Source organism: Aplysia californica, unplaced genomic scaffold (assembly GCF_000002075.1).
Source record: "Aplysia californica isolate F4 #8 unplaced genomic scaffold, AplCal3.0 scaffold00076, whole genome shotgun sequence".
NCBI classification, from domain to species: domain Eukaryota; kingdom Metazoa; phylum Mollusca; class Gastropoda; order Aplysiida; family Aplysiidae; genus Aplysia; species Aplysia californica.
In genome coordinates, this window is record NW_004797346.1 from 1671569 (window position 1) to 1685750 (window position 14182).

The 14182-nt window shown below is 38.7% G+C and overlaps 1 protein-coding gene across 1 annotated transcript in view; it reads left to right on the forward strand.

Annotated features, from left to right (window-relative positions):
• Window positions 1-13855, forward strand: part of LOC101846635 (indole-3-acetaldehyde oxidase) — a gene marked incomplete at its 3' end in the record, with an annotated part of 23942 nt that extends 10087 nt beyond the window's left edge. Inside the window, 12 exon segments of the mRNA XM_005094179.3 lie at window positions 446-683; window positions 1333-1406; window positions 2229-2378; window positions 3413-3518; window positions 4455-4603; window positions 5995-6096; window positions 7154-7217; window positions 8261-8361; window positions 10104-10259; window positions 10712-10834; window positions 13282-13383; window positions 13798-13855. Coding sequence (XP_005094236.3) covers window positions 446-683; window positions 1333-1406; window positions 2229-2378; window positions 3413-3518; window positions 4455-4603; window positions 5995-6096; window positions 7154-7217; window positions 8261-8361; window positions 10104-10259; window positions 10712-10834; window positions 13282-13383; window positions 13798-13855 — 1423 coding nt within the window.
• Between the last annotated feature and the right edge of the window lie 327 nt (window positions 13856-14182).

Sequence of the window (14182 nt, forward strand, 5' to 3'; positions counted from 1 at the left end):
CTCTCTCTCTCTCTCTCTCTCTCTCTCTCTCTCTCTCTCTTCTCCCCCCTCTCTCTCTCTTTCTGCCTTGCTTTAACTCCGTTACCAAATTTTTAAATATCGTGTCGATGTGCTTCTGTCTACTCAAACAAACGAACAAACAAAGAAACAAGAACATTTTCACCAAGGTACCTTTGTATACGTAGTGAGATGAAATTCTTTACAAAGCGCTCAATGAGGGCTTGTCCAATGAGTAGTATGGGCTCTTTGTCACAATTCCTTTACTGTCTCTGTTGGCTTACCTTTCTCGTTTCAATATAATATTATTGTATTTATGCGCTTTTAGTGTTTATCTAAAATGAAGCTTTCTTCAACAGATCTCTAACTTGTGCACTACCAGTACTACACATTTCCCCCTTTTACGCTATTTCGGTATAAATGACCCAACTGTTAATAATGTTTACAGGACCTGAATATGAAACTATGCCCGAAAACTGGAGACGTGTGTAAAAGGGAAGGAGGGACAGGTTGCGCTAGCTCTAGCAAGGCCGACACCCATCTGAAAGGACACGCACCCACCCCGCTGACCATTGACCTAAGGGGAAGTAAATGGTACAGGCCACTTTGTCTAGCAGATCTGGGTTGGATTCTGCGGCAACACGAAGCACAGTCAACACGGATGGTGTTTGGCAACACTGGGGCAGGTAGACAAAGTCAGGAGTGACTAATCAACTAATCAATGAATTTACGACATAGTATACATATAAATGTTAATTAACACATAAAAATATTGAACAATATCGACCTAACATCATGTAGTTGAAAGAATTGGCTTGAACTGATTTATTAACGTGAGTTTGCGTGAATGTTCAGAAGATCAAATCTCGAGTTTTGCTACTTTTAGACTTAACAACGCCTGCTTGATCCAAAGTACACCACTGAAGAGAAGTCTGTAACAGTAAGGCAAAAAGCATAATTGTACGATATCCCTAGCCAAGCCTCTCATAAAAACTCGATATTATTTACTCGGTACAGTAGTTCTTGAGTTTTAAATACATGAATTATATTACATATTGCAAGTTGTCGATCCTCATGAGCATTTACATTTACACAAGATGCAGATGAAGGGGTATAACAATCATAATAATAAATATATTTTAGGATTCACTTAATAGTGTCCCCTTGAAAAGAAACCCTGAAATCGAGAAAAGTAATCTTTTTAATTAGTTGCAGCGACAACTGTCTCTTTTCAATAAAAAAGTAGCAATCCCACAGTATTAAAACTCAGTAGAAATACCGCTATTTTTATCCATCACTTATGTTTGTGTTTTTACTTTCCTTTTTTTCTGTTAGGGATTTACAAGCATGAAGGTCCATTTGAAATCTACATTGACTTGCGAGCGGTGAAAGAGTTGCACAAAGTTGAGGTGAGTTCACATACTTTACCATTTCCACAGTAGCATACTTAGTACATGTGTCAATAGTTCAACTTTATAATTGTAGATTCACGTTAAATAAGCACAGTAGAATCGATTAAATACACATGTTTAATAAAAGGCCAATAAAAAAAAACCCAGAGAACTACCCCAAGCATCTTGACATGGGTAGTAAAAGACAAAATTAATATGCCAAGTAATTTTAAACTCATTAAGAAAGTTTTCCTGTATGCTATATTTTGTGTGCACACCACTGTGTACGTGTAGAAAGCTAATGCAAAGCGTTTTTGTGCGTGTGTTTTTTGTGAAGATAGCAAAGCAGAAATAAATTTAAAAGACGAATAAAAACTAAAGAAACAAAGAAATCCATCCCTAGGTTTCTTATGAAAGATAGTTTATAAACAGAGCAAGTGTAATATGAAAACGATAAACACGAAGTAGATTGGTGCTCATATGACCTTATTATGCAGTTGCGAGCGCCGTAAAGCCCTCTACTATATTTTTAAAAAACACGAAGTAGGAAGCAGTAGACAAGCAATGCAGACATGAGTGCGTACTGATGCCTCTAATGACAAAACGGATTTGGCTATATGATGATAATAATAATAATAATAATAATAATAATAATAATAATAATAATAATAATAATAATAATAATAATAATAATAATAATATAATAATGCAATATGAATAAAAAATAGTACATGTTTTTTGGTGCAATTACCCATGTTTTACATCATGCTCTATGACCTCTACCACTATTATTTAATGTCTGCACCAAGGACTGTCCTTTCAACTATCTACCTCCTTCAGGAAAGCGATACGTCCATTCTGTTTGGAGCGGGCACTACAATCACTAAGTTCAAGGACTACCTACAGACAGTGCAGCAGAAACCTGGGTTCCACTACAGCTCCAGGGTGGTCCGACATCTAAAAGTGGTGGCTAATGTACTAGTGCGGAATGTGAGTGCCTGTCACCTGTCGGTTTAGCATAAGGTGTCGTTGTTGTAGTTGTAGTAATGGTTGTTGATGTGGTTGTTGTTGGAAGTGATGTTGTTATTGTGAGAAGTAAAAAACAAGCACTACTGTCAAGAAATGTTTGGAATGCCTCTCACAATAAAATACTGAATTTGTTGTTGGTGTCTGACGGTGTTCCTGATGTTGTTTTTTGTTGTTGTTTTTTGTTGTTATAGACGTTGTTTTTTGTTGGTGTCTGTTTGTGTTTTTGTTGTTATTGTGGCTTCTTGTTATGTTTTCTGTGGGCGGGGGCATGTTTTTAACTTGAGTCTAAGATTCAATAACGCAGTTAATGCTGGTGTCATTTTCTAAAATAGATTTTTCTGTTTCTTTCTTCTTGAGGCCTTAACTCTTTACAGGGTCTTCGGGACTCGAACATGAAGACCTCTGTATTAAACAGTAATTATGCTTAGGCTACAGTTTTTCACCCTAGGTGAGGGAGGGCTTGGGTCTCTGCAAAGCATGCTTCCCTGACAACTCGTGACTTGGTCTGTCCATCGTTTCCTTGTCTCTTTTCTCTGCAAGATTATCCTGACTCGTGTTTTAGTGGGCTTTTTCATTCGCGGTGTGGTCCATATTGGATGTGGCTACAATGGTACCGTAGCATCATGAGCATAAGGACTCTATTTTCTTCCCTGCAACTGAACAGACATAAATAAATTTGTGTTGAACAAAGCTGGGAAATATAGGAATCTGATTTTCGAATACTCTATTGAAAACTCAAATCCCTTAATATGCAAAGATTAAACTTACTTGAACTTACGATAAGAACTGGATGAGAAATGTCAATTATCATCTCTGGTCCCTTCTGATGCTTATGAACATAAGGTAACAGGGCTGTGAAATTGCTCATTTTACTCACAAATGAATAGGAATTATAAATTGTTTATGTTTCATAATTTTTTTAAATATATTACATACTCCTCTTCACCTTTCCTCTCTGACCGCTCTTTCTCTTCGTCCCTTTGCCAACTTTACAGGCGGGATCTATGGCGGGGAACCTCATGATCAAACACAAGCACCCGGACTTCCCATCAGACCTGTTTACTATACTCACAGCTATTGATGCGCAAGTTGACATCTTTGGTGAGACGAAAGGAATGTTTTCTTTCTGTTGCTATCAATTCTGGTGCATTATTTATGTATGTTTATGCTGCCAATAAATGTAGTTTCTTTTGTAGCAAGATTTAAATGTTGAAATGCATGTATCGTTACAATAAAACACAGCACACTTGTTATTGTTTTGGTTCAATGCCAGGTGAATTTAAATACTGTACCTAAAAAGGGGTGTGTGAGGGTATACCAGGATACTATTCAGTGCAAACATCCCCTCTCCTCCCCTTTTGGATTTTATAGATATCAATATCCATGCTGGAATGATTTCCAGGATGTTCAGTACAGTAGGGTTTGTTATTGTTTGTGTTTAACGTCTCTTTAGTTTGTATAAGAGGCAAATGATTAGACCAAACAAGACCAAACACAATGCAAAAAAACACAGCCTCATCTCACGCATTAGTTTATGATAGGCCATGGTTTTTCTTATGGTCTTTTTTCTGTGTTCAGGTGATACGGATACTGGATATCAGTGATGTTAGGCGCCTATACCCTTTATGCTTTTTTAAATTACTTTTTTGGTTTTGTTTTGCTTTATCATGTTTTTAAGGGCTTGGGGAGGGTCCGGGTTATTCCTGTAGCAATTGAGACTAAAGCTATGCTCACCTTGAGCGAGTTTTTCTTCATGTTCAAATTTGATCTTTTAGTCCAAACTGTCATGAGCCAGAATGGAGAGAAGCCAAAGTTGATATAATATAGAATAGCGCCAAGTTCATTTGGATATCATATGCAAGCACACAATACGCCAGTCAATGTTAACGCTAAATCTCTTTCCAGCTCACCCCACCCAAAAAAGGGGACGAAACGGGGATAAAATAAACAACTACACCCATCCCTACCGTCCCCCTTCCGACTATAACCAAAATAAAGACTTAAACATTGAAATATTTATCAAATCCTCACACTCAGACTCCCAGTCATCCCAGACAACTCGGCATTCTATGATGGAGTTCTTGAAGGAGATCAACATGGATGGGAAGGTGTTGGTGGCGGTGGAGATCCCTGCTTTGGGAGAGAAAGATCATTACAGGTCGTTCAAGATCACACCCCGGTGGCAGGTGAGTTGTTCATCAAATGTCAGATCTGGAACAGACGTTGGCTTATAATAATGGTTGTGCTCGGGTGCATTTTAATAAACACCCGGACAACAAACAACAAAACAGTATTATTGTGAACATGTCCATCACCCACTGTACATGTTTTTATTTTACTCTTTCCATTTGACCTAATTTGTTCAAATCATCAACGTAAGTAAGTGAGTTCGTCGTTGGTCTTCCCCTGTCTCTTTTGCCTTCTATTTTTTTTCTAGGTGGCAAGTTAATGTTCCGAAATCGGCCCGCAGATTGAAAATTTGATTTTATTCTGATTATTCCATATTCTAAACGACAATCGTAAATAATATATCTTTAATCGCCACCATGAGAACGCTATTATGGATTGTTTACCGAACGAAAAAGATTGCATCGTTGTTTTACAGAAAAACCAAGGAGATTAAAAGTTCTAAGCTCCTTGTGAAAAACCCTGTAGTAAGGGAGGTGAATCATGTAACTATTTATGTACAACATCTGTTGAATTATCACCCTTAGTATAGGCCACTGCTCCTTCGCTTACAGCCTGTTCTCATTCCCTCCCCCACCCCTTTTTAAATTTGTATTTTCCTTTTCCCACCTTCATTTCAACCACTCACAACTATTTGTCTATCTGTCTGTCTGTTTTTCTGTTTGCCTGTCTGTTTCTTTGTCTATTAATATGCCTGTCGAGGTCAATCCGAGCATAAAGATATACAAACGTCCGAGCAGACAAACGAGGACACTCGATAAAAATTATCTCGGGTCTGGAATCGAACTCAAGTCTTCTGCATGCGAGAGCTTAGTAACAATCCAGCACACCCAAAAACTGGCAAGGTGTAACTCTGGTAAATAATCTTACTCTGTATAGATTAGAAGACATGCGGTGGGTCGTTATCTTTACTACTTAGAACAAAAAAGAAAACATTAGGAAAGGGACAAAAAGAAGTTAATAAAACGCAGCAGCAGATTGTACAGTAACGACACAACTGAATAAGTAGCATTGCAGATCAATTTAAAATGTAGAAATTAAAAGGTTGGTTTGAAATATAATTGGAAACGGAGTACACTTTCAGCTTTAAACTCCTGTCAATTCGAATTGAAGTGGAAATTCGCAAAATTTTTAAAACCGTATAGTTTTGGACAATTATCTGTAACGAACTGTAGCCTAACGGTCAAGACCGTGGAAAATGTGACGAAAGAAATCCCCCCTTGTCGGTGTCTTTGCTTGTTTGTATGAATATATATATATATATATATATATATATATATATATATATATATATATATATTATGTGTGTGTGTGTGTGTGTGTGTGTGTGTGTGTGTGTGTGTGTTGTTGTTTTTTTGTTGACAATAATTGTGTTGTTCTCTTTTTCCAGAACGCGCATGCTTACGTCAATGCTGCCTTCAAAATAACGGTGGACGGGAGAAGAGTAGTCGGGAAGCCAAACTGTGTGTTTGGTGGCCTGAATTCAGAGACGGTGATGCAGTGTATCTGTTCACGTTTGTGTATCCTTTACTTTGTTTAAGGAGAAAAAAAAACATGATATAAAAATAAGGGTATAGGGAAGGGCGGGGAGACGCACAGAAAACACCTGACCGAAACAATAGCAACTGGCCTACCGTTGTGCTTTCCAACAACTCACTGTTGTGGTACGATCGAATAGAGAACTACGAAATAACAAGTCATGATTGCTGAATTAACATAAAAGATGACTTTTAAGTCTGTTTCAGCTTTTTTTCTTTGAGACACATTTAATAGAAAGGGTTTCATTGCGTATTAGTCTTATTTACATCTTTCGTTTACCAGCTTGCGTTGATAGTTGGAGGCACCCATCTTATTCTTGAACCATTCTGGATCATAGACAGGTGACACATGGTCAAAAAAATTTACAGGAAAATGCGGAACTGTACAGCAGAATTTTACGCAAAAGCGATAAAAGCACACCCAAGACGGTGAATGATATAATTGTCATACTCGTACCTTCCTAAAAAGGAGTATTTTATTTGTCTTTTGCATTTAACACTATAAACGCTGTCGTTTACAGTTCTTTAGTATCTCATAAAAAGGAAGAAAATATTTTTAAACAACATTCACTTATACTACTTTTACACCAAAAATTCAACTTTCAGGAAATAGTCTTCTATCTATGCACCCCCAACACCATACGGATTTTGGTTTCTTTTAATCTTTTTTTTATAAAAATCGATTAAATTTTTTTAAAACCTACTTTGAGAATCAATCTTTGAATGAGTAAGTTTTACGAATTCTTTCTTGGCTTGATACTTTCTGTTTGTGACTCTTGTTGGCTGATCACCTTTTCAACTTAAAAATGATCACAATAGTAATATTTTTTTAACCCACAGTGCTAAGGCAATAGAGTATAATATCATTATACCATTTGATCGCTGAAAACTTAGTAGGTTCAACGCATAATGACAACCCTTTGAGAAAATATCTTTTCATATAAATGTATAAGTATAATTTATATATTATTTTATTATACATAAATAATAAAATCTCTGTCTTATTTTCAGGTCAACGTCACCGCAGCTGAAGACTTTCTCAAGGACAAGGAACTCAACAATGCTGTTATTACACGTGAGGACGGTCGTGTATATACAATTAGCACAGAAATGTTGGTAAAGAGAAAACATTGTCTGTGAAAAGCAAAAACATGACACCCGTGAGGGAACCACATGAACATAGCTTAGAGTACAATATGGGATACTGAACTCACGATAGTACACGTATGAGGCTCAGTTCTACATAAACATCATCACAATTCAGATGTTTGAGATTTATATTAAATAGAAAGAAAGGAAAAAACAACTCAGGAATAAAAAAGGTTTGGGGTAATGGGAGACTGTTGCTATGTTCCCTGCAATGATTTCCCTCTGCTTGATTAAAAAAATGAATAAACACAGACTCTCTCTCTCTCTCTCTCTCTCTCTCTCTCTCTCACACACACACACACACACACACACACACACTCACAGAGAGAGAGAGTGAGAGAGAGAGAGAGAGAGAGAGAGAGAGAAAGAGAAAGATTCGAACACTCATACACACACAGACAGACACAGACACAATAGCACGCACTCACTCACGCACCCAGGCACGGGCACGAAAAATACTTGAATACTCAAATAACATTGGGAAATAGAGAGTTCAGTTCCAATGCAATATCAAAGCACAGTTTTTTAGTAGCGCCCACAAAAACACGGTAAAAATAAGACAGGCCGACAGGTATACAGACAAATAATATATAGATTGGGAAAGAAAAACCAAGACGGAAAAAATGGAAAGAGAAAGAAAGAGAGGAGAGAGAGAGAGAGAGAGAGAGAGAGAGAGAGAGAGAGAGAGAGAGAGAGAAAGAGAGGGAGAGAGAGAGAGAGATAGAGAGATAGAGAGAGAGAGAGAGAGAGAGAGAGAGGGGGAGAGAAAGAGGGAGAGAAAGAGGGAGAGATAGAGGGAGACAGACAGACAGACAGACTGACAGACAGACAGACAGACAGACAGACAGACAGACAGACAGACAGCCAGACAGAGAGACAGAGACAGAGAGATGGTGGGAGAGAAAGAAAATAAATGATATGCATTTATACTGATTGTTGGATGATTTCTTCACCTACGTTACTTTTCAGAGACTCTGAAGATTCTGTATAGTGAAATTGATCCAAGCTGTGATCCCATCCTTTCGTCTCCCAACTACAGAAAAAATCTTGCAGTCAACCTATTATACAAGGTAATTGTCAGTGTTCACTTGCGTGATGTCTATCCAATTTTGCATGAGACTATTGCGAAAGTGTTGCTAATTTGGCATTTGCTCGATCCGATTATCCAAAATCAAAATAGGTCACTGTCTTTACATTTCGAAATCTCATTAAACTTGTAGCAACAATTGGAGATCTTGAGCTCAAAGTACAATGACATATCAGGCGCGAAGGTAATTGGTCATTTTAATCCCTTTTCTAAAGGGATAGATATTATTGTTTGACTTTGACCAGAGTGCAATTGCGAGCCCAACTTCCCGGCATAACTCGATCTTCTAAACCATACGAGGCGGGGGGGGGGGGTCTCTCTTGACCTAGAGGTAAAGGTGTTCCCCTCTCTTTCAATAGGTCCCGGGTTCGAATCCGGACAGCAATGAAAACATTTTCTTTGCTAAAATTTTCTCATTTCACATCATTGCCTGCTCTTAACAATGTTCTGTCCTCTGCTTTCGTCTCCACTTTCTCCCCCCCCCCCCCCACACCCTCTCACCTCTTTGCCCCCTCCTGTGTGCTCCCAACTCTTTCTGCAGCCCTCCTACTGCTACTCCTTGGCTCCTTCTTACTAATGTCTTTCAGCCATTACCCTGATTTTATGGTAGGTAAGATCAACACCTAGCTTTCTCGGACAAGGGCGAAAAATCTCGGAGGTCCCGGGTGCAAGTTGCGCACATTAAAGATCCCTTGGCGGTTCAAAACCGATTAGAGTAGGTTTCGGCCGCCACCCGGGCAAAATTCAAAATTTCCTACCAACTGAAAATGTTTAAAGTGTCTCGCGCGCTCATATGACCATATGTAGTTGCGAGCGTCGTAAAACACTTACCGAATTTTAAAAAAAATAAAAATTTAAAAACCGTACAAGTTTAACACGTGCTTGTTTTGTTTTATCCTTTCCTCGGTTTGTTGGAATGCTACAATGACATAATGTTATTCATATTTTAACTACGCGCGCTCGTATGTCCTCATGCAGTTGCGAGCATCGCAAAACTCTTATCAAAACAGCCAGACGCGAGCTCATCACCAAAAAGAGCGTTTGTCTCTTTTTTAAATTTACTTTTTTGATAGAGAGTTTTAGCTATCATATTAGGACCTTGGGAGGAAAACAGTATACATCACAGGGAGGCCTACCGTTTGGACTATGCATCATTATGAACTCTGTTCCTTCAGGCGACTGCACTGTCTTTAAAAAATGTGTCACTTATACGTGAGTACAACTGCTATGGTAAAACTGGCATTTCACAGAAAAAACGAGCCAAACAGGCAGATCGTCTTGCTTTTAGATTGTAACTAAAACCATATGTCCCTTGTACTCTTTGTTATACTATTTGGCCGCTCGTTAAAACGTTGTACCTAAGAGAGAAGCCCGACAGCTGTGTACAGATGACGCTTTTAAATGCTAAAAGTCTGTCAAACTCTTCCCAGTCTTAATTGATCCCACTGGCTAAAGCAGAAGCCTCAAATAAATGTAATCCTAGTATCTGTCACTTTTCTTTTAGATATTCCCCTCCGCAGATACACCAGTTATCATCAGATACTGACAGACGAACATTTACTAATATAATATCTAATTTAAAACCCTATTATAAACAAACGTTTCGTTTTAAAGGCTGAGTGAGCTTTTTTTAGTCCAATAAATGAATGTTAAACGTAATCGGGCAGCGACCAGACATAATCTAGTGGAAAATACCGTGTTATGAACCCGCATGCCCCCTCACAGGCACTCCTGGAGATCTACAAGCCTTCGAAGCTCTCGCTGCAGAGTGGCGCAGACAGCATGGAGAGACCCCTATCGGTTGGCCTGCAGACATTCCAAGAGAAACCTGAGGACTTCCCCTTGAAGAAACCTACTCCGAAAGTCACGGCTCCGTTACAGGTGAAGTTTCTGGTTTAGTGGTTCAGCCTCACAATCTAAAACAACAATGTCAGTTCATATCTTCTAAAAGTAAGTAACGTATTCACATCCATAAGATAATGTTATAACACAACCAGACCTCGTTGAAACCAGTGTTCTGGTACCTGTCAAATAGCTTACATCTCCAATCAGCTAAAAGAGAGTGAGGAAAGGGGGAGGGGGGTGAATTTGTGAATTTGGGTACTTGAGAGAATAATTTCGAGACAGTGATTGGCTGTAAATTCCTGTTTTCGAATCATAGATGCAGATTTTTAAAAAAACAAACACAGTATACTTAATCCAAAAGTGAAAGAGAAAAAGAGCTGTAACGGTATAAAAAATAGATATCTTGTGCCTTTATAAACACATAGTCAACCCAACACTTTTGGTCAAAAGGGAACGAAAGTAATCAGAAGATCGTGATCTCTATGCAGGCATCTGGCGAGGCTGTGTATATCAATGACATTCCCACCTACCAGAAGGAGCTCCACGCAGCTTTTGTCATCTCGGACGTCGGACCGGCCAAGATAGCCAAAGTGGACGCCTCAGCAGCTCTGGTATGGAAGCCTTGCTAGTATCTTCTACAATGTAAACAAAAGCTAGCTAAAGCTGGCATTGCTAAACCGGCTCAGTCCTGAGTTTGTCTTGTACTTTTTTCCAGATTTAAAATTGTCTGACCTCATGTTCTCATTTGTCTATATTTTTTTTGCCTTGGTTTTGGGTTTTGTCTATCTATCTGTCTGTCTGTCTGTCTGTCTATCTGTCTGTTTGTCTGTTTGTCTGTCGGTTTGTTTATTTGTTCGTTGTTGCTTTTTTGTTTGGGTTTTGTGTGTATGAGGGGGGGGGGGGGAGAGGGGTTCGGCGGTTGTTTTGTTTTTTCTGATAAAAATTGTATACACCTGTTCTCCTAAATATTTTTATAGTAAACGTCATATTTTTCTTACATATTTTGTCTCTTGCTTTTTTCTCTTGGCGAATTAACACGCCCTGAATCTATATGAATCGAATCTAACAGTCGAATCTTTTATTATGAACATTCTCAACTTACTAGAATAATGTGTGGCATGGCGGTGGCATAATGAGGAGTTCGTCAAAATAACGAGATCTATATAAAAAAAAAAAAACCACATTATGTTTTCCCCCGTTACAAAAATGTTATCGATTTTAATCTCTTTGCCTGAGCGATTTTCATGTGCATTAAAAAGTACATTTCTGGGGGGGTGACAGGGAAAACGCTGATCAAATTCACACAAAAATATGTAAATTTGCCGTTTCCAAGGACACTCAAGTTTTTTAAGCCCCCAAACTATGGAAGCGACTTTCTCACTAATTTTACCTCTGACACAAGGCGACTCCTCTCACTCGCAAATATATAGACTTCTGTTCCAGAAAGATGGATTTTTTCATAAAAAGCAAGACAAATGAACAAGCTTTACTGGGATACCAAAATTTTCATATTATTATGCCAGAAGAGTGATCACTGACGCATGTGTCAAAATGTTTAAGCCGTATCTTGGAATGAAAATGAGAGATGTTCGAGAAAGACCCTCTATTGACCCTTACGGGCCGCCGCGGGTATTGGAAGTTTACGTCCTTTCAGCAAGAGCCGAATTTATCCTGCTGATGCTGCTTTGGCAACGCCAATATCTCATATTATTATGCGTATGGACAACATTTTTTTTTCCTTTGCAGCTGTTCTATCTTTTGCCCTGCTTCCTTTTAGCTGCACCTGCTGCTGACCGAGATTCTAACCTAGAAAAAGAGAGACCTCAAACCCCTCGATCAGAGCGAAGCAACCTTAGGAAGTGTTCTATTTCTGTCGGGACGAACGTTACACGCTTACAAAAACAAAAACAAATAAAAGCTCGCTAGGCTATTTTCTTTAGTTTTTATACAGCGTTACGGGAAGAGAGATTGCATATTATACTGCTTCACATGTCGCTCTGTTTTCTTTAGCAGAAAGCTTTTCCCGTAGAGAAAATTTGTAAATGTTATTATGCTCTACTTGCAGCTACAGGGAGTGTATCTGGCAAAAAAAGAACGTTTTCGGTTTGCTTGTTTTCGTGATGTTTTTTTAAGGGAGTTTGTTAGTTTGTTATGTTCTTCCTAGTGTTACTTGAATTGAATCGATCGTTTCTAGAATGAAGTAGTTGGCCCAATGGTTAGAGTAAAAAAAAGGGAAAAGGAACTGGAAAGACAACACACACCAAAATAAATGTCAGACTTGTGTATCTGGGAGTGTAGAAGTGTGTGTGTGTGTGTGTGTGTGTGTGTGTGTGTGTGTGTGTGTGTGTGTGTGTGTGTGTGTTTGTTTGTTTTTTAATGGAGGTGTTTTATGCCCCCGTCGACATAATTTAGATCATTTAGGAGGCGGGCTTCCGACCCTGCCTGCCAGGGCCATCTCGGGCTGAGAGGGATTAAGTAACCTGAGAAAAGACCGAGATACTTAATAGAAGTATCTCCCAACTTGGGAATAAAACTCGGGTTTCCTGCTTGTGGCATCGAAGCGTCTAATGGCTACACCACAGACGCCGGTTACCAGACGATCGTATGTGTTAAAGAGGGAGTCTGCAATAACTGAAAGTTATCATTCAAATGCAGAGTTATTCCATCACAGCACAGGATACTCGTCTATGAAAAAAATAATACTGTACTTATATATGTTTCAGATTAGAAAACAATAACATCACTGACTTGCTAACAACAGGCAGCCACACCCGTATGGTCTTTTCTTTTTGAATTTCAAATTTACCGCTACTCTAAGATCAGCAGCATTGTAAAAACAAAAAAGAGGTTAGTGGGCCTTATCATCTGTAAACATCAATATTAACGATATCGACAAAGACAACAGGAACAGTATTAAAAAAAACAAGTATTCACATCGTCCTATAACTTTGCGTCCGGTGATAAAACCTCCTGAATACTTATTATATTGGCGGAATTAATTTCACACAAATGGATAGGCGGGAATTGACTTCAGACAACCCCTGTCTTTTCATTGTAGAATATTCCTGGAGTGGTGAACTTTCTGGGAGCTGCTGACATCCCAAGAGAAGGCGTCAACAATAGCGTTCCTGCTAACCCTTTGCTTCAGTGGACTGAGGAAGTGAGTAGAGTTACTGGGGTGGTTGTTTAACGTTAGTTTTTTTTTCCAAAGTTAATAGAGTAGTAAATAGGTTACTGTGGAAAGCAAAGACTTGTTCAAAGTATCTCCACCCCCCCCTTCCTTGACGCGTGTGTTGTCGGTTTAGAACTCTTGATACAGGCTTTTGAGGTGAAATTTTTTTTATTCCAACTGGCTGCTTATACCTATCATAATATAAAGGTCAATATAACCTCATGTCGTTGTTAACTGACCGGAGCGGAAGAATAGTATAAGTTTCTGATTTTGTTTTTGGCAGTTACGGTTGAGTTCAAAAATTACGATCGCTTTTGTTATAAGGGTCATAATATTTTACTACGTCTAAATCTGAGTCTTATTCATATTTGCCTGGTTGTCCTCATCTCTCTACTTGATCAGCTGTTTGCCTCTGAGGTTGTCGAGTACGCCGGTCAGGGTATCGGAATCATTCTTGCAGGTTAGTATAACACATTTGCAATACTTTTATAATTGCATCAGTCTGTGTTTTGTGTTAGCAATTTAGTGTCTTCACATAATTTTCTTCAGCCCATCTCCACTCTCTATCTTTCCTCATCACCACACACCACTCGCACACAATATTATTGATCTGGCCGTAATGTCTCTTGTCATAGCTGTGTCTGACCTCTTTTGATATCTCAAATCCTCTCTCTCTCTCTCTCTCTCTCTCTCTCTCTCTCTCTCTTTCTCTCTCTCTCTCTATGCCTTTATCTCTATCTTTATCTCCCTCTCTTTCTCTCTCTCTCTCTCTCTCCCTCTCTCTCTC